Genomic DNA, 25,784 nt, shown 5'->3' with positions numbered 1-25,784 from the left:
CATTATTTGTTTTGTGCCATCCGTTGCTGTGTCAGTTGCGGATGCTCGTGCCATAAACATGCACAGATGGGCACTGCGTTTCTCACGCTGCACATGAGTTCAGTGTCATGCTCCTGTGCTAAAAATACCAAATGCTACAATGTAGTTAAAAAATAATATTAACAAAATAATATCTGGATATGTTAAATAGCCTAGATGTTAATGATATGTAATAATTTGACAGAACATTAACCACTTTTGGTGTATGAATCATATCTCTGACTAATGTTCATTGTTTTATTAAATTGGCTTGGAGTTGCTAAGTTTATGTAAAAAAAAAAAAAAAAAAAAAATGCCTTGTTGATGAGAGAGGTCAATGGAGAAAGGCCAGACTTGTTCAAGCTGAAAGAAAGGCTACGGTAACTCAACCATATTAGGACCACAGTGTTCCTAATGAAGTGCTCACTGAGTGTAGAGTGACACTGAGGCTGAAGAGTGCATGTTAGATGACTAATGAGTATTATTTTACCACAGGAGAGTTTAGGGTTTAGGGAGCGTGTAATGTCACATGAAGTGATTAATGTGTTATACACAAACACAATCACACAAACAAATAGAGAATGAACAGCAGACACAAACAGGCATATAAAGGGATTTTCCACCATCTGGCCGAACGGTTCTGAGCATGGCAAGAAACGGTTCCAGTAGCATTTTCACTTGAGCACGGTTTGGCACAGTACGATTACAAACCTTTCTCGGCCCGTATTTCTCTCAGTAATCATCTTCAGGATTTTATGATTATTGTTTAACTAATATAGTACATTATTGTTCTATACGCTTTTTTTTTTATGTTAGGGAAGCAGATTATGCTAGCTAGCTTATTAAAACTGAAATAAAATATCAATATGTTACTCTTATAATATTTTGTCAATAAATGTTCTTTTTAGATAGTCTGGGAACTTTTACCTTTCTGTGTGTCTGGTGGCATTCACAATCCCTCAGCATATGATGGTAACCTTTAGCCTTTTTGTCTTAGCTTTCCTTTTTGCTACATGTCTTCCTTGTGCTTTAGCAGAGTAGAAATCAGGGAAAAAAGCAGTACTAAAAACTAGAATATGCAATCATCCTCCATAGTACACTCGCTCCAGTGTTTACCTCTTACACTGTCGCCAACTGATGTATTGTTACGTACATCCTAATCCTGATTTTGCAGCACCACAGTGAAAAAATAAACTGTAACCATGCCAAGTGTCCCGGAACGGCATGGTTTTGCAATAAAAAACATTCGGCCCGATGGTGGAAAAGAGTCTATAGTTAAAGGCGGGGTTCCCACTCCTTTTCACCAAAGAATTTCCATAACTTTTCAAGTTGTTCCCTGTTACTGGATAAGGATTTCTAAAAATAATTGTAGAGAAATTGTATTGACCATATAAAAAGCCATTTCTATCTAGAAAAATGTATACTCACAATAACATTTCCTTGACTTTCCCATGACTTTTTTTGCAAGCCTGGAAATCACTTTTTTGAAATTCCCTTACATTTCTAGGTTTACCGTGACCGCGGGAACCCCGTAAAGGCTGATCTTTCACTCTCTAAGCTCACCTGGTCTCTGATGAGACTGTAACACACAGGGCACTCCTCACATTGGTAGGTCAGGCGGTTCTGGTAGTAGTTTAGTTTACACTTGTCACACTTATAACCAACAAACCCCTGGCGACAGGAACACGTCCCGTTGTCATGGCACTGCATGGAGGTGGAGCCCATGGGGTCACAATTACATGCTAAAAGCAGACATTGAGAAATGGACAAACATTTAACATAATTTGATATAGGTAACTGAAAGACACAATGAGCAAAATTATCTAAAATAACTCATATATTTGCCTCGGAAATGAAAGTGTTATAGTTATTATGTACCTTTATGGACCTAAATTCACAGTAAAACATGTTGATTTACAAACAGTGGCAGGCTATGAAGTAAATTTGTAATGATGTTTTTACAAAAATTTTAAATGACAGGCTCTGAAAATCAAGGATTTTTGGTACCTCTGCAACCTCTGGAGGAGAAACCAAAGAAGCCCACTCGACAAGTGTCACATGACTTCCCCTCCACACCTGTTCGACACATGCACTGGCCTGTGACTGGATGACATGCGGAAGAGGAGGAGCCAATGGTATTGCAGTTACACCTGTAGAATAGGAAAGGAGTCAATCAGAATAGTATATTTTATAGTTAACTCTCTGAAATCAATGAAAAAAAAAAAGAAGTAATCATTTTAAGACAGACAGACAGACAGACAGACAGACAAACAATAGATAGATAGATGGATGGATGAATGGATGGATATTCCCCCAAATTTACATTTCACAGCCTAAGCCTGGCTGCAGGTTAAAGAAACCAACTTCACATTGTCCACAGTCCCTTCCTGTCACATGACTTAGGCAAACACAATTTCCTGTATCTGGGTGGCAGTCATTTGTAGACCCTGATGTCCCAGCCATGTTACAGGCACAAGCTGAGAGAAAGAAATATGAAAACACAATTACACAACCAGTGTAAAGACAGATTGTAAAAAATACAATAAAATAGAAACAGTACATAAAATACAAAAGAATAATACAGTTTGAACATAAAAAAGTCTAAGAGTACATAGTTTATTGCCAATCTAATTTGCCAGTCTTCAATGAGCTGTCTCAATAAATTTGGATTGATATTGTGTTTTGAGACTTTGAGACTGAAATTAAATGTTTCTGAGAAGGTAAATAGCATTAATGTTGTTTTGTTATGGAGTATGGTAAATGTCTTCCTTTTGTGGCACATTCATGTCATTAATTACACTCACGTTTGCACTTTTGCTCTGGGCTGAGTTCATTGGCCAAAGCGTTTCCATAGTAACCCAATCTGCATTTTTCACAATGGTCTCCAGTTGTATGCCCCAGGCATTTCAGACAGCATCCAGTCAAGTGATTGCACACACCCACCGCGTTGGGATCCACATTACCGTTACACGCACACCTCACACACGGCTGCAGTTCACCACCCCAGCCCAGAGGGTTGCCATAGAAACCATCCTCACACAATTCACACCTTACACCTGGGAATCCATTAACAAAATGTACTTACCTGTAATTCAATGTTAGACTGAGTATTTGTGTTTCAGAATGTGTAAATGGTAAATTAATTGACAGTGACTCACCCCTCTGGCCTGTTGGACAGTTGGTACAAACCACATCCCCCGTCTCTGGCACCTGAGTGCAGGTGGTGAGATCTGGACAAGGACAAGGTAAACAGTCGTCTGGGCTGCCAGTCAATGCATTTCCATAGTAACCATTCTGACAACGCTCACAATAGAGGCCGGTGGTGAAGTCTGTGCAGTCACACACACCTGAAATAAAATATAGTCACACTGAAGTAATACACACTGAAGTACTACCTACTTAAGTACTACAGCTCCATGAATGCAATATGAGTTTCAAACAAACATAATATGTTTCTGCTGTGAGTCAGAAAGCCCATAGTGAGAGCCATCATGTATCAGCTCATCAGCACAGACAAGCAGCTCAGAACTCTCTCAATTTCAGCACACAAATACAGCCTAAAATGTGCCACTGGGCAAAATGCTTGCTCTATTTGGATTCTGCCCACATGCCCTACTATCCTGACAGTTTTCACTGAGATAAACAACAAGTGGAGATGTTTACACATAAATAACTAAAAAAGCAGCAGCACACACATACATACATACATACAAATGAATAATTCACTTACTATTTAACTATAATTTAACAATGTATACAGTGCAATTTGACATACAGGTGTGATTGCACACAATCCTACACATAGGCCAACAGAAAAGCTGCACAGACACGCACATAAACGCCTCAGGAGAAAAAGTGCACTACCCATTTATAACGCCAGATGGCAACTTACCATTACATATAAAGTGTATTTACGTGAGAGAGAGAGAGAGAGAGAGAGAGAGAGAGAGAGAGAGAGAGAGAGAGAGAGAGAGAGAGAGAGAGATGTGAGTATGTGACTACCCAAGGCTTTAAAAGCAGCTTGACTGAAGTTGCTCCAAGGCCAAATTTGAAGAAAAAACTATATTACTTTTCTATACAATGTCCCTCTGGTAAAGACAATATAGCTACAGAGGACAGTCCAAATGACTCACTGTTTTCAAAGGCTTATTAATTATGTTTGATTCAGTGGTAAGAACTCATTCAAATGTTATCTGTGTATTTGAACTGCTAGAAAAAAAAAAAAAAGAGAAAATAAAGCCAAATAATAAAATAATGTATTTCTGTCAGATTATTGGGCAAAATGGCTATAAGGGTAGAAAACAAAATTGTGGGATTAAAATGAGGGAAATATTGATCCTTGTTTTTACACATAATAAATTCATGGTTAAATTAATCTCAGTCTTGACCTGTTCATGTATGTACTAGACTAGAGCACGTACATGAGATGAATAAAAAAGCAGCACCATGAAGGATAGGAATCCAGGCAGATCAAAGGAAATAACACCATAAACAAACACACACAGCCACAGCAGTTTCAGAACAATCTCTAAAGCCGCAGAATCTTCTATCAGCTATCGCTGGAGCTATGCTGAAGTTCCCTGTTGAGACAGTTCAGAGACATTTCAGCAGTATATAACAAAAACAGAAAGAAATAATAGATTATTATGGCATTAAACAAGTTCTGTTCTTAACCAGACAATCTATGAAAAAGATTATTTTAGAAACAGGCCAATAAAATCCATTAGATGCATTCTGATGATTTAAAAAAAAAAAAAAAAAAAAAACACTACTGTATATAACCAAAGTCTTTCTAGCAAGTACACTGTCGGCCATCTTTGGAACACTCTCGGGAGGTTATTTCCACCCATGACAGTGCAGCTCCTATCTACTTGAATGGGGAAAGACCGAAATCTCCAAAACGGTTGGTCAAGATTATGATTAAAGAAAATATTTTAAATCAGCAGTAAAGCCTGACAACACTGGTATCATAAACTGTGTTTCTTTTGTGGCAACACATAGCTCCAATGCCATCATTAAGTTTGCCGATGATACGACGGTGGTAGGTCTGATCACTGACAGTGATGAAACAGCCTACAAAGAGGAAGTGCACACTCTGACACGCTGGTGTCAGGAGCACAACCTCTCCCTCAATGTCAGCAAGACCAAGGAGCTTGTGGTGGACTTCAGGAGAAAAGACAGAGAACACAGCCCCATCACCATCAATGGAGCACCGGTGGAGAGAGTCAGCAGCTTCAAGTTCCTCGGTGTCCACATCACTGAGGATTACAGTGTATTTTTATTGTACAGTCTTCCTATTTTGTGTATACTGTAATTATTATTATTATTATTATTATTTGTATACAGTCTTCTTATTTTGTGTATACTGTATATTGTATATTATTAAGTCTATATTGTATATTGTGTTCCCTATCTGTCACTCAAAAAAGCGGTTCTACTCATTGAGCTGAATTCATCCGCCGAGTTCATTCACCTCTCTCTGCTGGAGTTTACGGCGTATTTCAGCGGCTTCTCCCCCTCTGCATCTCTGGTTTGCAGAGAACGTCCCTGGGCGCTTCGGCAGAAAATATTAAAAGAGTATATTCTAATAGAGTATATTTTCTTTCTAAAAGAGCGGCACACATGGAACGTCTTTTAAAAGACGCGTCTTTTTAAAGATGCCTTTCCGTTTGTGTGTTATTCCTGGTTGCGGTCGTTATCTCTCCGCTTCAGACGGCCACGATCGCAGTCTTACGTGTCTGGGCACTGCCCACGTGGAGACATCATTCGTGGATGGATCATGTCCTCATTGCGAGAACATGACCATGGCATCGTTGCGGTCGCGGCTTGCATTCGTAAGAAAGCAAGCCACCCCAGCGGCTCCCCACGCCAGTCCTTCTACCTACGGGTTTGGGGGCGATTTGGGGACGTCAATGGGACCACCTCCGGCGGGTATCCCCCCATGGACCTCCCATTCCCCAGCACGCTCGCTTGCCCCGATCACGCGCTCGGATGAGATCGCCGGCTCGTCTCAGGGCGAGTTCAACCTCTCATTCAGAGCCCGGGAAGTGGATGAGTTATCGAACGCAGCATCGGAGAGCAGGCTCATCCAGTCGGCTACCAGGAGTGTGGCGGCCTCCTGGGCCCTGGCCAGGCTGGGCACCACCTAACACCTTTGGGAGGTTCTACAATCTCTGGGTTGAGCCGGTCTCGTCCCGAGTAGCGGCAGGCACGAGCAGGTAAGTTCCGGGACAACTGGCCGGGTGTACCGCTTGCGCATAGCGCCTTTCCTCTCCCTTGAGGGGAAGACGTGCGCTCTTGACTCCCAGTAGTGTTCACAGACTGTGATCCCTGGATGACTTTCCTCCTTAGCCCTGTGGCAGTCGAGTTTGCGGAGAAACTCGCTGCCTGCTCAGTAAGTGCGCTAATGAGGCCCTGTACTGAGGTAGGTGCTCTGCATGCGATGGTTCCCCGAAAGCAACCCCATGTGATATTTTCCGCAAGATCGTTTCCCTGTTGGTAAACTGCATCTTCCTTGGGCAGGGGCCCCTCTGCCCCCAGTCACCATGCGTTGTAGAAACTCCTCCCCCTTTTGGTAGGATCTACCATGGGACCTCTCCACATGACATACTTCCGACAAGGCTCAGTAAAGACCATGTGACGTATTTCCACTCAAAATACCCCCCCCCACCCCCCTCTATTTTGGGTGGGGTGTGGTCTCCACGGTGTCTTCCCCTTGGGAGTGACACCCCCCACCCCTGACGTAGACACTTAGGGCTCCCAGTCAGTTAAAAAATTCCACTCTTTTTGGGGAGAAAAGAGAAGCAAAAGAGGCCTCGGCTGGGCTAGTCTGTACACCTATTCGTTGGGCAGTCAACTTGTTCCTGAAGGACTGTTCGATGCTCATAAATAGCGTTGGGGGAGGTTACGTGACTGGCTACAAGGCACACAGCAGTCTGCCCGTCACACACCGCCACTTCACGTAACACTGTTCAGTTAGTTGTGGCGTTTTGTATAGGGACCTCTAGTGTCACTACATCGACACAACGTCGAGTGAGTGACAGACAGGGAACATCATGGTTACTTTCGTAACCTCCGTTCCCTGATGTAGGGAACGAGACGTTGTGTCCCTCTTGCCACAACGCTGAACTACCTGCTGAAGTGGCCGGGACCTTATCTCGGCTCCTCAGCACAAAACCTGAATGAGTGGTTGCATACCAGCTCCTTTTATACCCGTATGTCCGGGGGAGTGGCATGCAAATTCCACTCGCCAATTCTCATTGGCCTTTTAAAAAAAAGATCAGAGGTGTTTGGGGCTCCCAACAGTGACCCCTAGTGTCACTACATCGACACAACGTCTCGTTCCCTCCAACAGGGAACGGAGGTTACGAAAGTAACCATGACGTTGTGTAACAAGATGTGTAAATTGTGTTATGTGTAAATCAGATGTTTATTGTAATTGTCATACTGCTATGATGCTTGGAACCGCACCCAAGACTTTCACCCACTGTTGCACTTGAAAAGTTGAGTGAAAATAATGGGATTTGATTTGATTTGATTTGAAGGAAGGCCAAAACGTAGAGAAAAAGGTGCATTTTCAAATGAAAACATATCAGTGTGGACATGGCTTAAGATGGTCAGGTTACTCGGTAGCTATGTTTGTAATGCCTCGGGGGGCGGGCAGATATTTCCTATTGATACAAGTAAAGCTCCTATCTACTAGAATGGAGAAAAGACCAAAATCTCTCAAAAAGGTTATATCACGCTTAAAAATTTTCAGGCTGGTCCAGCTAATGTACATGCACATTCTCGAGTAAAAAGACAGGTTATGTCTCTATGAAAAAGGTGATTGGCTCTTTTAGCAGTAAGGCGAGACCTCCATTCATAGAGCTGCCAGACTCATCATTATGATTTCTCCCATTAACAGGTATACTGTACCAGTGACCAGTCTCATCCTATACTGTCTCTGCTAACATATATAAAGTAAGAAAAGACAAAATATACACTCCAATTTGCAAAGAAAGATACAAAGGATGACGTTAAATAATACAAATGAAATGCTTAGTATTGCTCTCTCTTTCTCACTACCCCCTCAGTCTCCCGTCCAGCAAAGGGGCTTCAGACCCTTATCTATCCAAGAAGACATGCTGCCATATAAATAAACAAGTATGCCGACTCTGGTCTGAAAGGCGCCCTGATTTCACAGATCTTGACCAAAGTCAATAGATCTAAATCAGACGGAGAGGAAGCAAGAGACAAAGAGGAACAGACAGATGGAAAGAGAGATCAATAAAGTGAACCATTGTGATAACTTTAATGAAAAGCATCTTAGTACATAAAGAATCCTGAGTCTTTTAAAAAAACGACTGCTGCTTTGGGAGTGTCTGTCTGGGTTTCTTTTTGTTTTTTGTTTTTTTTTGTCTGATTTTAAAAGCAGCTGCATTTGACTGTGTTCCTCTTCCTCTGTTTATTTGTTCTGCTGAATTAGATTTAAGAGGCATTTTAATTGCAGTCTTTGGGAGGTCTGGGAACACAATGTGTGTGCAGACATATGTCTGTGTCGGTCTGACCTGAAGGAAGTAAAATTAACTCAAAATCTGCCGCTGCTTCATATATCACCACACACTAAACTTTCACAAGGAACTATACCATACTCTTACAAAAGTGTAAGACATATTAAAAATAGACATATTTTTAAATCAATATAACAAAATTTTTAACTCAGCCCCTGCTCATTAAAAATGAGCCAATCACCAGAGCGCATTTTCTCTAGACTATATCAAGGCGCTAATGCTGACTTCAAGTGGACCGGAAGCTCGTACCTCCGAGTCGGGCATTCGTTACAACAACATGTCACGCATTTAAGTGCGAAACAAAATACGGAAGAAGCCAAACTTAAACACAATGAACGGCGGCAAAATCTCTTTTTCTGTTGTAGCAGTGAATAAACATAAATTAATACACTTGCATCGGTTATTGATGACATATATGATTTATAAATGCGTGGTATCTAACAAATTATTAATTAATTTTCTTAAAACAAACTGCAAAAGGTGAGTCATTAGTTGACTGTAATATATAACAAATTATTATAATTCAAATAAACTACAGAAGTTGAAATATTTTTGCAAAATTATTAGTTTCCATCATCTTTCCTGTCGACATGCCTCTGTAACTCATGTATCATCTAGAATTCCTAGTTTTTCCACTCTTAAGTATGACTTTGCTTGATCGTTCATGTGCTCGGAACTCATAAGTATGATATTTCAGACTCCACTTGAAGGGCACATAAAACTACGGTGATGGGTTCCTTTACAATTGTTGTGCGTGATCAATTTCGTGAGCAAAATATGAAGAGATATCATCCATTTCCATTTGGCAGACGGTTTTATCCAAAGTGACTTACAGTGCACTTATTACAGGTACAATGCCCCTGGAGCAACCTGGAGTTAAGTGCCTTGCTCAAGGACACAATGGTGATGGCTGTGGGGATTGAACCAGCAACCGTCTGATTACCAGTTATGTGCTTTAGCCCACTACGCCACCACCACTCCCCCCACAATTTCTGACTAATTCAAGAGTAAGCAGACAGAAATATTAATCCCAAAAGTTCGAAACTCAGTTTTGGAGGATGCCAGCACATCAGAGGCCCGCCCGGTTTCTCCCCCTCAAGTGCTCCCCTTCATCTCCGCTCTCTCTATATCCAGCACAACCACTGTTCAAGCGAACGCTGCAGGAATCTTACAGCTAATTAACCAATAATAAAGGTAATGTCATTGTCTTTAATGAAATTGAGGAAAAGTTGAGTTTCCTCATCAGTCCAAAGTGTTCCTCTCCATTATGCTGTTTGTTGTGAGGACAGAGGTGATGTAAATTATGTCACGCAACAATACATTTTTGCGTTAATGTCTTTTTTCTTTGGACAAAAAGTGTTTCCAAACTAGTTTTTTATGTGCTAATGTTAAACAAAAAATATTATGTCGACACTTGTGAAATGTTATCGATAGTTTATGTTTCCAAATGCCATAAAAAAAATAAATAAAATAAAAAAAAACATAGTTATTGTCGCTTTTGTGTGGTCAAAGGACTGGCATTAAAAAAATAAATTCAACCTGCCATTACCGTGGATGGTATCCACAACTGGAAACATGCAATATTATCATTCAGGGAGAACACGTGAGTCTTATTTTTTTCTTCTTAAGTATGGTTTATGGTCTTAGCTCATTTATGTCATTAAATATCAGTCTGCTTTTTTATTCCAATTGTTATTCCTGGTCAGAGGCTTCTGTAAATATTTAGTTTAATCGTGCAACGCTCAAGTATTTAGTAGTGCGTAAATTGTGACTTAGTGCCCATTTACGCCACAACTAGGCTAAGTTGTAACTTACGTATAGCTGGTGCAACTGGCCCCTGGCCACATTATGTCTAAAATGTATGTTACTCAATGTAAACTTCTTGTTTACAAACTTATTGCATAAAAAAATAATAACATGACACTCACAATCGTGCTTGCTGTTATATCAGCGTGAATATCAGCATGCCTGTTACCTGCTTACTGTAAGTATACTTTGCTATACATATGAAAAAAAAAAACTTGGCTACACTTTGCACAATGATTTTATTTTGATGAAATGTGTTGTAGCTCACCTGTACGTCTTTTTTATTTATTTTTTTGAATCCCCTTTTTCTCCCAATTTGGAATGCCCAATTCCCACTACTTAGTAGGTCCTCATGATGGCGTGGTTACTCACCTCAATCCGGGTGGCGGAGGACAAGTCTCAGTTGCCTCCGCTTCTGAGACAGTCAATCCACACATCTTATCACGTGGCTCGCTGTGCATGACACCGCAGAGACTCCACATATGGAGGCTCACGCTACTCTCCGCGATCCACGCACAACTTACCACATGCCGCATTGAGAGCGAGAATCACTAGGTTACCCCATGTGACTCTACCCTCCCTAGCAACCGGGCCAATTTGGTTGCTTAGAAGACCTGGCTGGAGTCACTCAGCACACCCGGATTCAAACTCGTGTCTCCAGGGGTGGTAGTCAGCGTCAATACTCGAGACCCCAACTCACCTGTATGTCTTAAAGGTTTTCAAAAATTAAATGCTAAGCTCATTTCCTTTACAAGACTAAAAATAATTATTTGTGACCAATTTTATTCTATTCAATGCTCCAGCCATGTTGCAAGCCAAAGGCAACAGGTGACGGGAGGTTTGGACCAAATTTATTCAAATCACAACTAACTCAGATTTGAGGGCTTGAAGATGACAGATGACAACATTTCTGTCAGTCCTGCAGCTGGTGATGAGAATGTGTGCAATCCAGCTGAAATTATTCATCACAGAATGTTTTTCAACATGGAGATCCAGTAACTGCAAACCTCAAAGGTATTGAGAGAGAAAGCAGGCACGCAGGGAGAAAGGGAAGGTGAGAGAGAAAGGTGAGGAGAGATGGTTACACTTAAATCTTTTTGAGTGTACAAAAAATGTTGGCTACCATCTGTCTGTCAGCCTCAGTGGATGTTAAAGTTGACCTTATGGTAATATGAGACAGATGTGGCACCTGTTGACAGGCAGATGCCCTACACATACGCACACAGAAACACAATCACCACATTTAAACAACCACTTTCCTGTGGGCAGATCAAAAGCTGCTGGCTTATTGTCATTTGCATTCTGAGACAAAAGCCTGCTTATTCCCTCAAATTGCTCCTCAAGAGACAGTGATATCAAAATGTTCTCACATAGAAGAGAGAATGATTTATATTTAATGAATAATCAAGAATAATCAAGTTAATTTTACATGGTGTACAATTAATGGACACAGAAAAGAGCCAGTAATTTTTTTTTATTCAAATCAGCATCCTAAATATTCACAGATTCCTCTGTGCTATGCAAAACAGGACGACATCCATCGGCCAGAAGTCTGCTGGAATTATCATATCAATGTCTTTATTTGAAATCTCACATCTCTTCAGGCAAAGTTTATTCCCAGCGCCTGACATTTGTACCTCTTCGCTTTCTGAATTATTCACTGCTTTAGGGTGGCTAAATGTCACCACCCCCACATGGGCCCTTCCTGACTCTTTGAGAGGGGTGAAAGAATGAGAGTAAAAATAAAGATCTTTTTCCCAAAACAGAGAGATGAAAAGGACCCATCCCTGCAGCTGTCCTTTAGGAAAGGGCGCTCTTCACCTCAATACCTGTCAGCCTGGATCTGTCATAATGCAATCTTACTCGTTAGAATATTCATTAAAGTTTGGTCAACATTAAAGGGCTAATTAGACTGTGCCATTTTAATTTATGAGGCTCCAGATGGTTAGAAGAATGCAGGCTGCAGTGGTGTCAGATGGAACAAATATTTAGAACCCTTTCCTTTGAGCAGAGCGTACAACAAACAGATTTATTTACAGTAAGACTGTGTGTGTGTTTTTTAGAATGCATATTGTGCTTGCTCACTGATACCCTGATACTCACTTATATTATCTATGGACATAGTTTGTCTAGAACAGAATCTAAAAAGATGGAAAACCAGAGCCAGAGATACTCTTTCCATTTAATCTTTGACTTAAAGGCTGTGTGCTCATGACTCTGAAAAACAGACTACTGATCTTCTATGACAAGACAGGTTGTCTTTTCTCACTAAAGAATATCTTCCTCTTTTTTCCCTCTTCTTCCATTATCCCTTTTCACCTCTTTTATATGGCTTGCTGCAGTGAATAAGAATGTATTTGACTAAGGTGTATGTAAACTTCTGACTTCATCTGTACATGCTATTGCCACATGCATGTGGTTTTCGTGAAACTTTTGGGTCTTGCTTTTTCTTTTCTATATTTGCTGATTTTTTAAAGACAAAAATTAACATTAAGTAATAATTTATTCACCCTTGTGTTGTTGCAAACCTTTCTTTGGAACACAACAGGAGAATGTTCATGTTGCTCTATTGCATTTAATGAAGCGGATAAGGACCAGGGGACAAAAATGTAAGTAGTTATTCACTGAAAATCTGGCCTTGAAATGGTTGACAGCCATTGTCACCTTGGACATTCTGCTAGAAATAACACATTTGTGTTCCATTGAGAAAAAAAGTCATAAGGTTTTTAAAGGGCATGAGAGTGAGTAAATAATGAAAGGAGTACATTTTTGGGTGAACTATCCCTATAGTAAATAATCAGATAAGCATCCTTTGCTGGGAAAGTAATTTTTTCAAGGTTTATGTGGAGTATATTTGCGTATATAAAGTAATTCATTGTAATTTATTGTTTATGTTAAATGTACTGATCCAAATCTATTTACTTTCTACTTTGCAAGAGGTGCAAAGAGAAATAGAGTGAGAAAGACACAACAGACCACGAACGGCAACCCATATGTTAAGGTAAAAAATGAATGCTCTCACATTGGTGACTGGTAGCAGTTAATGTATACATTTATATGATAAACCTTGCTCCCTCTTCCACTTCTAACTTAACCACTCATTTTCTATTTCTCTCTCTGCCTCTTTTTTTCCCCCCAAAGGCAAATACAAGCCCTCTCAGCCTAGGCTGTTATGGATGAGATCCCTTCAATAAACATGCTCAGGAAAAGAACCAGATAACACACACACAGAATATATGTGCATCCAAAGGACATATGCTTGACTTCATTAGCCCTCTGGTGTAAGTTCCATTTTCCCACTCAAATATGACATTTTCACAATCTGCTATATTTGCTCACAGCAAAATAGAAACGTCACAAACAGGCACACTTTAAATAAATCACAATTATAAAGCACCACTGGTCCAGCCTGGAGAGGCAAGCTTCCCTTCTTTTTTATATCTCCAGCCAAACAAACAACACCTGTGCTGAGTGACAAGACTAATCACCAATTAACAGCCAATTACAACCATATTACATTACCGTGAGAAACACCCTCTTGCTTTGATATAATAAATCAAAGGGGTGTGGTCTGTCAGCTGTTTAAGAGAGTGAACCTTTCTTGACGAGGAAATTAGATTGAATTAGCGCTCATCAAAGGACTAACGAAACATAATTAGGCTCACGAATAGGAAATGATCTTAAAATACACTGTGTTTTTGGTACAGAGAAAAATGGAGAGTGACGTGTGCATATGCTAATAATAAGAGAGTGAGTTTTCAGTAGGGACTTAGTTCTATTTACTAACCTGGGAAATATTAAAGCAGCTAAATGGCAATGAACAGCACCTGCTGTGACTTTGGTGAAATCTGCTTTGAAGTTAAATAGGCTCATAAAAAAATAAAGGAGTGGGCTCCTCCTTTTCTCCTGGGAGGTGGAGATTTCCTGTGAATACATTCATTAGATCTTTCGCTTGACTATTTTGCTACCTCCCTCAAGCTCCTCTTGCTTTGATTCCCTCCTTCCTTGCTACTTCCTCCCTTCCTCTATAAATTCCCTCCCTTTTTTTTCTCTTCTCTTGTATACTTGCGAATCTTTTTCGTTTTTCTTTTCACTTCTCCCCGAGTAGTAGATAAAGTCATGTCTGACATTAATTTGTAATGTTAAAGACTTGTAGCAAACTAATCACACATTACACTCATAATAAGAATTATGGAGGTTGAATTTGCCGCATATTAAGAGAGTGAAATTACTTGTCAGTGTGAAAGACAGAGAGAAAGATGGGAGGACAAATACAAAAAATCCATCCCAGGAGTCATTGTTGAAAGGAGATACACACAAATAAACACTCTGTTGCATCATCGACATTACAATTAATTAGCTGGAGGCTTGCTCGCAGGTCTAATGGAGGAGAGAGTGGTGAGCGTGAACTCTATCTACCCTGCACAGAAAGACAGCGCACCATTCTATTGCTAATGGGGTCACCGAAAGAACGGTAGGAAGAACTAAAAAGTGAGAGAGGAAGACCAAGAGGAACATGGGGGAAGCAGTAAGGAAAATTAAAAAGAGGTGGGCTGGAGGTATAACAATGGAATGGAAAGACTATGCTGCTGTGCAAAGGCAAAATACAGTAATTACACATTTTGTCAGTGTTTTGACTAAGTTAAAATTGAGTTAAGACCTATATCAGGTCTTTTTCAACTGAAGACGAATTAAATGCCAATTCACAATGCCCCAACAAACTCGTTGGGTCAGTGTGTTAACCCTGTTGGTGTTTGTTGTGGCAATTTGACAATGACATTTATGTTTCCCAACATTCTTAATCCAACTGCCAACTTCAGAATGTTAGAGTTTATAGCGGCATTGTGAATTGATCTTAAGTTTAGACTGTCTATAATGATGGATTTGGCTCACATAACTCTCAGATTCAGTGAAAACGAGAGTGAAAATTGCAATAACTACAAGCAACTTTGAAGCCAGTGTCAGTGTTTGCATAGCTACAGCGTTTTGCCTTTGTATGGCAGAAAAACAGAATAGGCCATACTTTCCATAGATGACATGCTGCATTGGAGCATGTCATCTAAGGAGCATGGAACATGTCATACCCCCCACCTGTCTCAGGATGGCAGATTCCATGTTGATTGCAGTTGCAGGGAACACAAGAGGAGAGGGGTCCACCATAAGGGGTCTCTCTGGTGAATCCATGGATGCAGAGTTCACAGAACTGCCCTGTGAATCCCGTGGGACAAGTACACACCTCTACCCATGGAGCAAGTGGAACATGCCCTGCCGCATCAGGGTGGTAAGTAACCTTGCTTGCAGATTCCATGGTTACCCTGGAGAGTTGAGAAGTATCTGTAAATGAGAGAAGAAATAAGAGAAAAAAAATACAGAACTGCTGAATTTAAAATCCTTCTTTTAAGACCAGGCTAAAAAGTGTCTAAAAATACCAAGGAAACTTAAACTGTGGTTACCTTTTCAGTCTTAGGGATAGGTAAAAATCAAAGAAATTCAAAGATATCTCGGTAACACTTTACAATAAGGTTCCATTTGTTAATGTAAGTTAACTACATGTTAACATGAACTAACAATGAACAATACTTTTACAGCATTTGTTAATCTTGACATCTGAAATGTTCATTTCAACATGTAATAATACTTAAAAAAAAAAAAAAAAAGTTGTATATGTTAACATTAGTTAATGTAATCTTAACTAACATAAACTAACAATTGAACAATTGTGGTTTTATCAATTAACATAAGCCAAGATTAATACATTATGTATAAAATATTGTTCATTGTTAGTTCATGATACCTAATGCATTAACTAATGTTCAATAATAATGTGGGTAAGATATTGATAGTATACTGGTCTTGGTGGACTAGATCTGTTATGCTGCTTCTGCAGAGCAAGTACGGAGACTTACTTTTGTTAGAACATACACAGACATACTGAGTTAAGCATATATGGACATGCTGCTGCTGCTGCACAATTAGAAAAACACAAGACATGCTGCATCAAGCATGTATGACATGCTGCTCCACAGTTAGACATAAATACAATCCCCATGTAGCAGATCTAGGCAAGTGGGCCAGGGGAGGTTGAGGGTTTCATAGAAAATTCTCAAGGACGCTGCAGTGAAAACGGCTTCCTTGCAAACTGAGCAAATTTAAATGTAAGGCAAACAGAGAGCACACAAGCTGATTGGCTTCCCAATTACATGTCAAAGGACATATCAGCTAACTTCATTTGAGCCAATTGGCTTGACATATCACATGTAAGTGAGCTGAGTGGCTAACAGACACATTTAAAGAACCTATCAGCTTGCGCCATTTAGAGTTTAATGCCTAAACTAAGTCATTTAACAAATGGAACCTTACTGTAAAGTATAACCCATATCTCTTTACACAAAGACTTTCACATTAGCTTACTCAAGTTAAGTACTTCAAAATATTCATTGAGAGGTGAATCAACTTTAGTTTAACTCAATCAGTTGGATATCAATCCGCACCATGAAGAGAGACAGTCAAATGCGTGACGGGTAATTGAAACATTGGCCTCACACATCAGGCTAAGATAACAGCATGCTGGCTAGTGCCAGTCACAAATTTGCTAAATCTGGCTGTGCAAAACAACTTCTCTCAAATTCTCAAACTAAATAAGAGTTAGCTCACTTAGTGGAGGGTATTTAAATTTTAATTTCAGTGCATGTGACAGTCTTTGGCTGCTCTGCTAAGAGTTCTAGGTTAAACTCTACATTATCCAGATAGCACATGCACATCTCCCAGTACCCTGTAAGATCTTTCAACTGGAAAGCATTACAATCTAATAAACATCAGATAAACATCTTAAAAAGATCAGCTTTATAACATTTGAAATCCTAAATGTCTCAAAGACATCTGCTGAATGTTTTATCAACATCCGATACATATGGTTACACTTTACAATAAGGTTCCATTAGTTAACATAAACTAACAATGAACAATACTTTTACAACATTTATCAATATTGTTTAATGTTAATTTCAACATATACTAATACATTTTTTAAATTAAAAGTTGTATATGTAAACATTTGTTATGAACTAACATGAACTAACAATGAACAACTGTATTTTTAATAACTAACATTAACAAAGATGAATAAATGCTGTAAAAATATATTGTTCATTGTTAGCGCATTATACCTACAGTACTGCATTAACTAATGTTAACTAATAGTTGTCTCTGCATATTAAGCTGACATATGAGAAAATAATTTTAGTGAAAATTGAAACACATGACCTTACAAATATGTTTTATTTGTAACATGAACACTGTAATGTAAAGTATACTGGGTTCTAATATCTGCAGAGTAACAAGATCATCAATTGAGAAAGAAATGCATACATTTGGATGTCATCAAGGGCCATCTGTGCATCTTTTTATTGTAAATTGACAAATGTCTTGACTGGCTGATCTAATCAACTGTGCTCTTAGTTGGTCGCAATGCTGTTACCAACATAAACTACTACTTGTGCTGAATTCACTTCGGGAAAAGTAATCATAGTTTCCTGTCCACTTGGAATTGCCCTCACGATGTAGCTTAGCTAGCCTGCTTGCTAAAGCTCCCCTCTGCCTCTCTCTCTATTTTGCTAACACACGGACAGACATCTGGACTACTGTGTGCAAGCAGATTGAATCTATGATCAGCATATGAATAAATGAAGAAGGAATGAATTAATCAATAAGGGCTGAGTGGAGGAGAGGTGGTACATGGCGAAGGTGAGTGGGTCTTTGTTTCTCTCAGGGATCCATACTGCCTCATAAATAGTGATCGAGGAAGACTGTACACCAAAATCTCCAAATCTCTCTCTCACCCAGACCCTTTCCAGTGTCTTGGGGTCCTGTGCCTCTCAACGAAACTTTCATATCATGGCGACTGCCAATAAGACTGATCTTTATGCATGTTTCTGAGGGATACCAGTGTTTGTATGTGCAGACAAGTTGATTATCTTGTGCATATTGAGGCAGAAAGGGAGTTCAAGCACAAACACACATTTCAGCATAGCGGTTTCCAAGAATTAAAAACAGAAACTGTCAGTGCAGAATCTGACAGATGCATAATAATGGTTTTTGGTTTGCTCTAATTTACAACCTTTGATAAAGGAAAGAAACAGAGAGAGAATGTTTGAAGAAAGACTCTGGAAATATTCTCCTATATATTGGCCCTTAGAATCAGGAAAATCAATTAATTTTTCACAAATTGAAATACTGCAGTATGCCTACTCACGCTAATGAGTTTGTATGTGAGTGCAGCAGTGTTGGGGAGTAGTTAACTAAAAGTAGCAACACTACTAACTTAACTAAATTTGTCAGTAGTGTGACAGTAGTTAAGCTATTTACACAATTGTCTAGCTTTTCCAATATTTAGCTACATTCTCCAACAAGTAGCGCAGAAGATTCACAAAAAGATACACTGTCACATTGTACTGCATACGGAGTAATGGAGCCGAGGGAATAATAAAACACACTCACCTAAACCATATATATAGGCCAATATGTTTTTTGATTGTTTTTTCAAAAGATCCACACTTTTACAAGTAGGCCATATACTGCTGCGGAATGCACCACTCTTAAAAATGACAATGTAAAATTAAAATGTAAATTTTGAGAAATTTAAAGAAAGAGTATATACTGTAGAAAGATGATGATCTGTTTTGTTGTCACTGTCAAAGATTGTCACGACACACTGGCCACCTAGTGAACACACACACACCAGAGATACAGTGCCCTGTAAACAATACTGTGATGTGGAGGAGGGCGTGGCCAGGCCGTGAGGGTGCACGGCCAGCGCTGAATCAGATGATCAGCGAGAGAGCAAGATAAAGGGAAGCCAGAGACGCCAGTTCAAAAGAGAGAGACGCACGCGGCTGTGCTGCATGTGTGTCTGTGTGTCCTTATGTTTAATGTTGTTTTAAGTTGAGTTTTACATTAAACTTTATGTTGACTGTTCAGCCGGTTCCCGCCTCCTCCTTGCCCATCCTTTTACTGTTACAAAGACATTTATATCCAATACTAGCTCCAAAAGCGCTTCAATGAGACATCATTATCTATTACCCTCTTTTCAGAGTTATTTTTAGTTAAGTAACGCAAATCACAAAAAAATAAGCATTTGGGAGAAGATGTCTCAACTCTGTTATTGCAGGATTACCCTTTTTCCTGTTATTACTGTTTGCGATGAGCATATATCTCTGTTGAGTTCGTTCATCACCAGACACTCGGTTGATTTGTGCTATGGCAGTGATGAGCATGTGTGGAAGAGACAATCAGCGTGTGCATGTTTAAAGTGACTGAGAGCACTCAATCACTGATTACAGTACAGTACATTCAGCCATGTTTGAGCTGCATGTAACCTTCATTGTTTTAAATTTATTTCTTTTCATCTATAATGATGGCATGTCATTGTAACACAAATTCTCATTCTTGCACGCTTCCAAAAATAATCACACATATAAACAATTACTCACAATTCTGGCCCCCTGCATTGCTAACATATAGAGCAGTCATATTGTAGAGCATTCGGAGAAACTCATAGGGGGCTATAGATGGCTGTACATCCTTCTCCGTTAACCTGGGAACCACAAAGCAGAGTGACATATAATTTAGAATTAATGTGACTGTGTGTGTTTGTGTGTGTCTGCTTTTTATTTAATCTTCTGTGTATGACAGGAACATGCTGGGATGTTTGTAGTACCATGTATACATTGAATCTACACTCACTTAGCACTTTATTAGGAACACCTGTACACCTACTTATTGAAAAAATGTGATCTCAGTGATTTCGACCGTAGCATGATTGTTGGTGCCAGAGAGGCTGGTTTGAGTATTTCTGTAACTGCTGATCTCCTGGGATTTTCACGCACAACAGTCTTTAAAGTTTACTCAGAATGGTGGCAAAAAAAATAATAAAATAAAATAAAAACATCCAATGAGCGGCAGTTCTGCGGACGGAAATGCCTTGTTGATTAGAGAGGTCAATGGAGAATGGCCAGACTAGTTTGAGCTAACAGAAAGTCTATGGTAACTCAGATAATCACTCTGTACAATTCTAGTGAGCAGAATAGCATCTCAGAATGCACAACAAGTCGAACCTTGAGGCGGATGGCTTCAACAGCAGAAGACCATGTCGGGCACACCATAGTGTTCCTAATAAGTGTTCAGTGAGTGCATGGTAACAGGTGTGTGCTGCTATAGATGTAGCATGTAGTGTTTTTGTAAAATGCATGTTGTTGCTCAGACTTGATGTATTTACACAATACAGAGGCTCTTCATAAAGGCACACTTAAAGGAATACTTCAACAAAAAATGAAAATTCTGTCATCATTTACTCACCCTAATGTTGTTCCAAACACATATGACTTTATTTATTATGCAGAACACAAAATGTGATGTTTTAATGAATATCGAGGGCTGCCTTTTCACTACAATGGCAGTGGATAGTGCCTTACTTTAAAGCCTAAAAGTTTTAGCTCTAAACAATGCAAGTTCTTGTGAAAAACACACAAGCCACTGTGAACAAATTTCTCTCATAACACTCATGAATGCTTAATAGACTTAAAGATTTTTACAGAAAAATTATAAATGCCTTCAGGAGACTTGGAATATGACACATGAGTTGCAGTGATTATACTTTAAAGTGAGGCACTATCTACTGCCAATATATTTAAAGACGTGCCGCGATTCACCCTGTGAATTTACTTAGAATATATTGCTTTACATACAAAATGTATTAAGTAAAATTCAAATGTAATGTCAAAATGTCTGATTCTGTATGTTAAAAATTATTATTTAATGTGTTTGCATTGTTAGTGTCATAAAGTATATTTATACATTAATATTGCACTATACACATATTATTATGGGCCAGACTTAAAATGTAACACTCAATTTTATACAGTATGTAACAGGAGTTCCCTATCTGTCACTCACTCGACGTTGTGTCGATGTAGTGAAACTAGGTGTCACCCTTGGGAGCCCGAGACACCTCTGGTCTTTGATAAAAGGCCAATGAAAATTGGCGAGTGGTATTTGCATGCCACTCCCCTGGACATACGGGTATAAAAAAATCTGGTATGCAACCACTCATTCAGATTTTCTCTTCGAAGCCGAATGGTCATGCTCACTGAGCTGAATTCCCACGACTGTTCATTCACCTCTGCTGGATCTGACAGCGCATTTCAGCGGCTTCACCCTCCTCTGCACTGGTGCACTGCAGAGAACGCCCCTGGGCGCTTCAGCAGAAATAAGAGTATATTTCTCTAAAAGAGTGGCACACACGGAACGTCTTTTTAAAGATGCCTTTCCTTTGTGTGTTATTCCTGGTTGCGCTCATTATCTCTCGCCTTCTGACGGTCACGATCACTGTCTTTTGTGTCTAGGCACTGCTCACAGCGTTCGTGGATGGGTCATGTACTCATTGCGAGAACATGTCCATGGCAACGATGCGGTTGCGTCTTACCTTCGTAAGAATGCAAGCCACCCCAGAGGCTCCCCGCCTCGGTCCTTCTACCCATGGGTATGAGGCCAGTGCGGCTAGCACTGGGGGCGATTTAGGGACCCCAATGGGACCGCCACCACCGGGTATCCCCCCGCAGACCTCCCATTCCACAGCACACTCATCTGCCTCGATCGGGCTTCCGGATGAGTCTGCCAGCTCGTCTCACAGCGAGTTCGACCTCTTATTCAGAGCCCGCGAAAGTGATGAGCTTTCAAGCGCAGCATCGGAGAGCAGGCTCGTCCAGTCGGACGCAGAAGCCTCTGCTGGGCTCCTCCCTTCGGGTGCGGTCGCCCAGTCACAGGCTGACGTGGAAATGATGACATGCTTTCCCAGGCAGCTGCTCAAAGCCCCGCCCCGCCCCCATTCCTTTCTTCCCGGAAGTGCATGAAGAACTGACAAGGTCGTGGGAGGCACTTTTTACTGCCCGGTCCCAATCTTTCAGCTTCCCCGCACTCACTACCCTCGATGGTGGGGCGGCCAAGGGCTATTCGGCAATCCCCCCGGTGGATAAAGGCACTCGCGGTGCACCTATGCCCGCAGAGCGCTGCCACCTGGTGCGGGTGCCCAAAGCTCCCATCCAAGGCCTGTAGGTTTACGTCGTCTCTGACGGCCAAGACCTACGGTGCCGCTGGACAAGCCGCCTCCGCCCTGCACGCCATGGCTCTCCTACAAGTCCGCCAAGGCGCTAAAGGAACTGCACAAGGGTAGTTCCACCCTGGGATTGATGCAGGAGCTGCGCTCGGTGACTGACCTCGCTCTCTGGGTGACGAAGGTCACGGCGCAGTCTCTCAGGTGGGTGATGTCCAGCTTGGTGGTCCAGGAGCGCCACCTTTGGCTCATCCTGGTCGAGATGGGAGAGGCCGAAAAGGCACGGTACCATGCTGCCCCCATTTCCCAAGTTGGCCAGTCCGGCGACACCGAGGACATTGCCAAGCAGTTCTCAGCGGTGAAGCAGCAGATGGAGGTTATCCGGCACATCCTGCCCCAGCGCGGCTCAAGATCCCGCACCCTGTCTGCTCGTCGCCAAGGGCATCCCCCTGCGGTGACTGCACCGGCTCCGCCACAGCCCGCCCCTGCGGCCTGGCCTCGGAAGCAGACACTACCCGTCTCGCGGCCGCTAAGAACCCGTGAAAGGCTTCGAAGCGCCCCTGAGACGGGCGACCCAGGGACGACAAAACCCGCTGCTCTGGAGCTGGTAAGCAGACCACTCCATCCCCCGGTTGAGGGCTGAGAGGAGAATCTTTTGTTACCTTTGCATTTAATTGTGCTGCATGCCCAAGTGGCTGCAGTACCCAAGAGTTCAGCAAGAGTGGTTTCCTTGTTCCCTGGGTCACATATCCAGTGTGTACAGCCATCATCACGACCACCGTCCACCACTCTATTTGGCAGGTTTGGCGCTCCAGCGGCGGTCTCTCCGCCCCTGAGTGCCCAGCTGTGGCACAAATCTGCCCCCGATGTCACAGTCTCCACGGGTCACGAGGACAGGCCTCTTCCTCCCCTGTCCCAGGCTGTTCCGGGGTGGTCACAAGGAGCTAGGTAAGTACTTTGATGTCCCTGAACTCAACACGGCCACGACATGGTGTGGCACCTCGAGCTCCACCCCGCCACAGGCCCCACCTGCTGGTACATCTGACGACATTGTCCCTTTGGTCCCCCTCGTGCAGAACTTGGATGCGTGGCTTGTGCTTTCCAATCCGTCACGATGGCTGGTCCGGACCGTCTGACTTGGCTACACGATTCAGTTCGCCAGGCGTCCGCCAAGCTTCAGCAGTATCCCCTTCACCTTGGTGAAGGATGAAAACACTGCTACCTTGCGCACGGAGATCGCCACCCTCCTACGATAGGGTGCGATAGAAACTGTCCCTCCGGCCGAGATGAAGAAGAGGTTTTACAGCCCCTACTTCATCGTACCAAAAAAAGGCGGTGGGTTGCAGCCAATCTTGGACCTGCGAGTACTGAGCTGGGCTTTACACAGACTCCCTTTCAAGGTGCTGATGCAAAAACGCATTTTGGCGAGCATCCGGCATCAAGATCGGTTCGCGGTGGTAGACCTGAAGGACGTGTACTTTCATGTCTCGATTCTACCTTGACACAGACCCTTCCTGCGGTTTGCATTCGAGGGTCATGCGTATCAGTACAAGGTCCTCCCTTTTGGCCTGTTCTTCTCCCCTCGCGTCTTCACGTAGGTTGCAGAGGCAGCCCTTGCCCCATTAAGGGATGTGGGCATTCGCATTCTCAACTATCTCGACGATTGGCTAATCCTAGCTCACTCTCAGGACATGTTGTGTGCACACAGGGACTTGGTGCTCTTGCACCTCAGCCGATTAGGGCTTCGGGTCGACTGGGAAAAGAGCAAACTCCTCCCGGTTCAGAGCATCTCTTTTCTCGGTTTGGAGTTGGACTCAGTCTCATTGACAGTGCGCCTCACGAATGAGCGCACACAGTCGGTGCTGACCTGTTTGAAGGCGTTCAAACAGAAAACAGCGGTTCCACTGAAACTCTTTCAGAGGCTCCTGGGGCATATGGCATCCTCAGCGGTGGCCACCCTGCTCGGGTTGATGCATATGAGACCGCTTCAGCACTGGCTTCAGACTCCAGTCCCAAGATGGGCATGGCACCACGGGACACATCGCGTGGCCATCACGCTGGTCTGTCACCGTCTCTTCAGCCCTTGGACCGACCTCTCATTTCTACGGGCAGGTGTTCCCTTAGAGCAGATCTCCAGGCGCGTCGTGGTCATGACAGACGCCTCCAAAATGGGCTGGGGTGCTGTTCGCAATGGGCACGCAGCCGCCGGCTTATGGACGGGCCCACGGCTGTGTTGGCACATCAACTGCCTCGAGTTGTTGGCAATTCTGCTCGCCCTGCGGAGGTTCCGGCCGTTGATCCAGGGCAAGCACGTGTTAGTTCGGACAGACAACACGGCAACAGTAGCATATGTCAACTGCCAAGGTGGTCTGCGCTCTCATTGTTTGTCACAACTCGCCCGCCGTCTCCTCCTCTGGAGTCAGCAGCACTTCAAGTCGCTGCGAGCCACTCACATCCCGGACGACCTCAACACTGCAGCGGACATGCTGTCACGGCGGGTTACCCTCAGGGGAGAGTGGAGACTCCACCCTCAGGTGGTCCAGCTGATTTGGAGTCGATTCGGACAGGCACAGGTAGACCTGTTTGCCTCCCAAGAATCCTCCCACTGCCCGCTCTGGTACGCCCTGACCGAGGCACCTCTCGGCATAGACGTGCTGGCACACAGCTGGCCCCCTGGCCTGCGCAAATATGTGTTTCCCCCAGTGAGCCTACTTGCATAGACTCTGTGCAAGGTCAGGGAGGACGAGGAGCGGGTCGTCCTGGTAGCACCCTGCTGGCCCACCCAGACGTGGTTCTCGGACCTCACACTCCTCGCGACAGCCCCCCCTGGCGAATTTCCCTGAGGAAGGACCTTCTTTCTCAGGGACGGGGCACCATCTGGCACCCGCAACCAGACCTCTGGAATCTCCATGTCTGGCCCCTGGACGGGACGCAGAAGACCTAAGCGGTCTACCACCCGCGGTGGTAGACACGATCACTCAGGCTAGGGCCCCCTCTAAGAGGCTCCTGTATGCCTTTAAGTGGTGTCTGTTCGCTAAGTGGTGTTCTTCCCGATGGGAAGACCCAAAGGGATGTGCAGTCGGATCAGTGCTTTCCTTCCTGCAGGAGAGGTTGGAAGGGCGGCTGTCCCCTTCCACCTTGAAGGTGTACATTGCTGCTATACCAGCACACCACGACACAGTGGACGGTAAGTCCTTAGGGAAGCACGATCTGATCATCAGATTCCTGAGAGGTGCCAGGAGGCTGAACCCCTCCAGACCATGCCTTGTTCCCTCATGGGACCTCTCTGTAGTTCTTCAGGG

At 42.6% G+C, this 25,784-nt stretch overlaps 1 protein-coding gene across 1 annotated transcript in view; it reads right to left on the bottom strand.

The window, feature by feature from the left end:
- The window catches only part of LOC127419089 (laminin subunit gamma-3-like), a 149,324-nt gene that overhangs the window by 16,632 nt on the left and 106,908 nt on the right, over window positions 1-25,784 (bottom strand). Inside the window, exons 11-17 of the mRNA XM_051660190.1 lie at window positions 19,865-19,968; window positions 15,468-15,710; window positions 3,177-3,365; window positions 2,823-3,074; window positions 2,342-2,495; window positions 2,026-2,168; window positions 1,582-1,760 (exon numbers count right to left, since the gene is read on the bottom strand). Of these exons, the coding sequence (XP_051516150.1) occupies window positions 1,582-1,760; window positions 2,026-2,168; window positions 2,342-2,495; window positions 2,823-3,074; window positions 3,177-3,365; window positions 15,468-15,710; window positions 19,865-19,968 (1,264 nt within the window). The remainder of the gene's footprint in view (window positions 1-1,581; window positions 1,761-2,025; window positions 2,169-2,341; window positions 2,496-2,822; window positions 3,075-3,176; window positions 3,366-15,467; window positions 15,711-19,864; window positions 19,969-25,784) is intronic.

Source organism: Myxocyprinus asiaticus, chromosome 3 (assembly GCF_019703515.2).
Source record: "Myxocyprinus asiaticus isolate MX2 ecotype Aquarium Trade chromosome 3, UBuf_Myxa_2, whole genome shotgun sequence".
NCBI classification, from domain to species: domain Eukaryota; kingdom Metazoa; phylum Chordata; class Actinopteri; order Cypriniformes; family Catostomidae; genus Myxocyprinus; species Myxocyprinus asiaticus.
The sequence above is the reverse complement of the archived record's forward strand: the minus strand, read 5'-3'. Positions and strand labels throughout refer to the sequence as shown.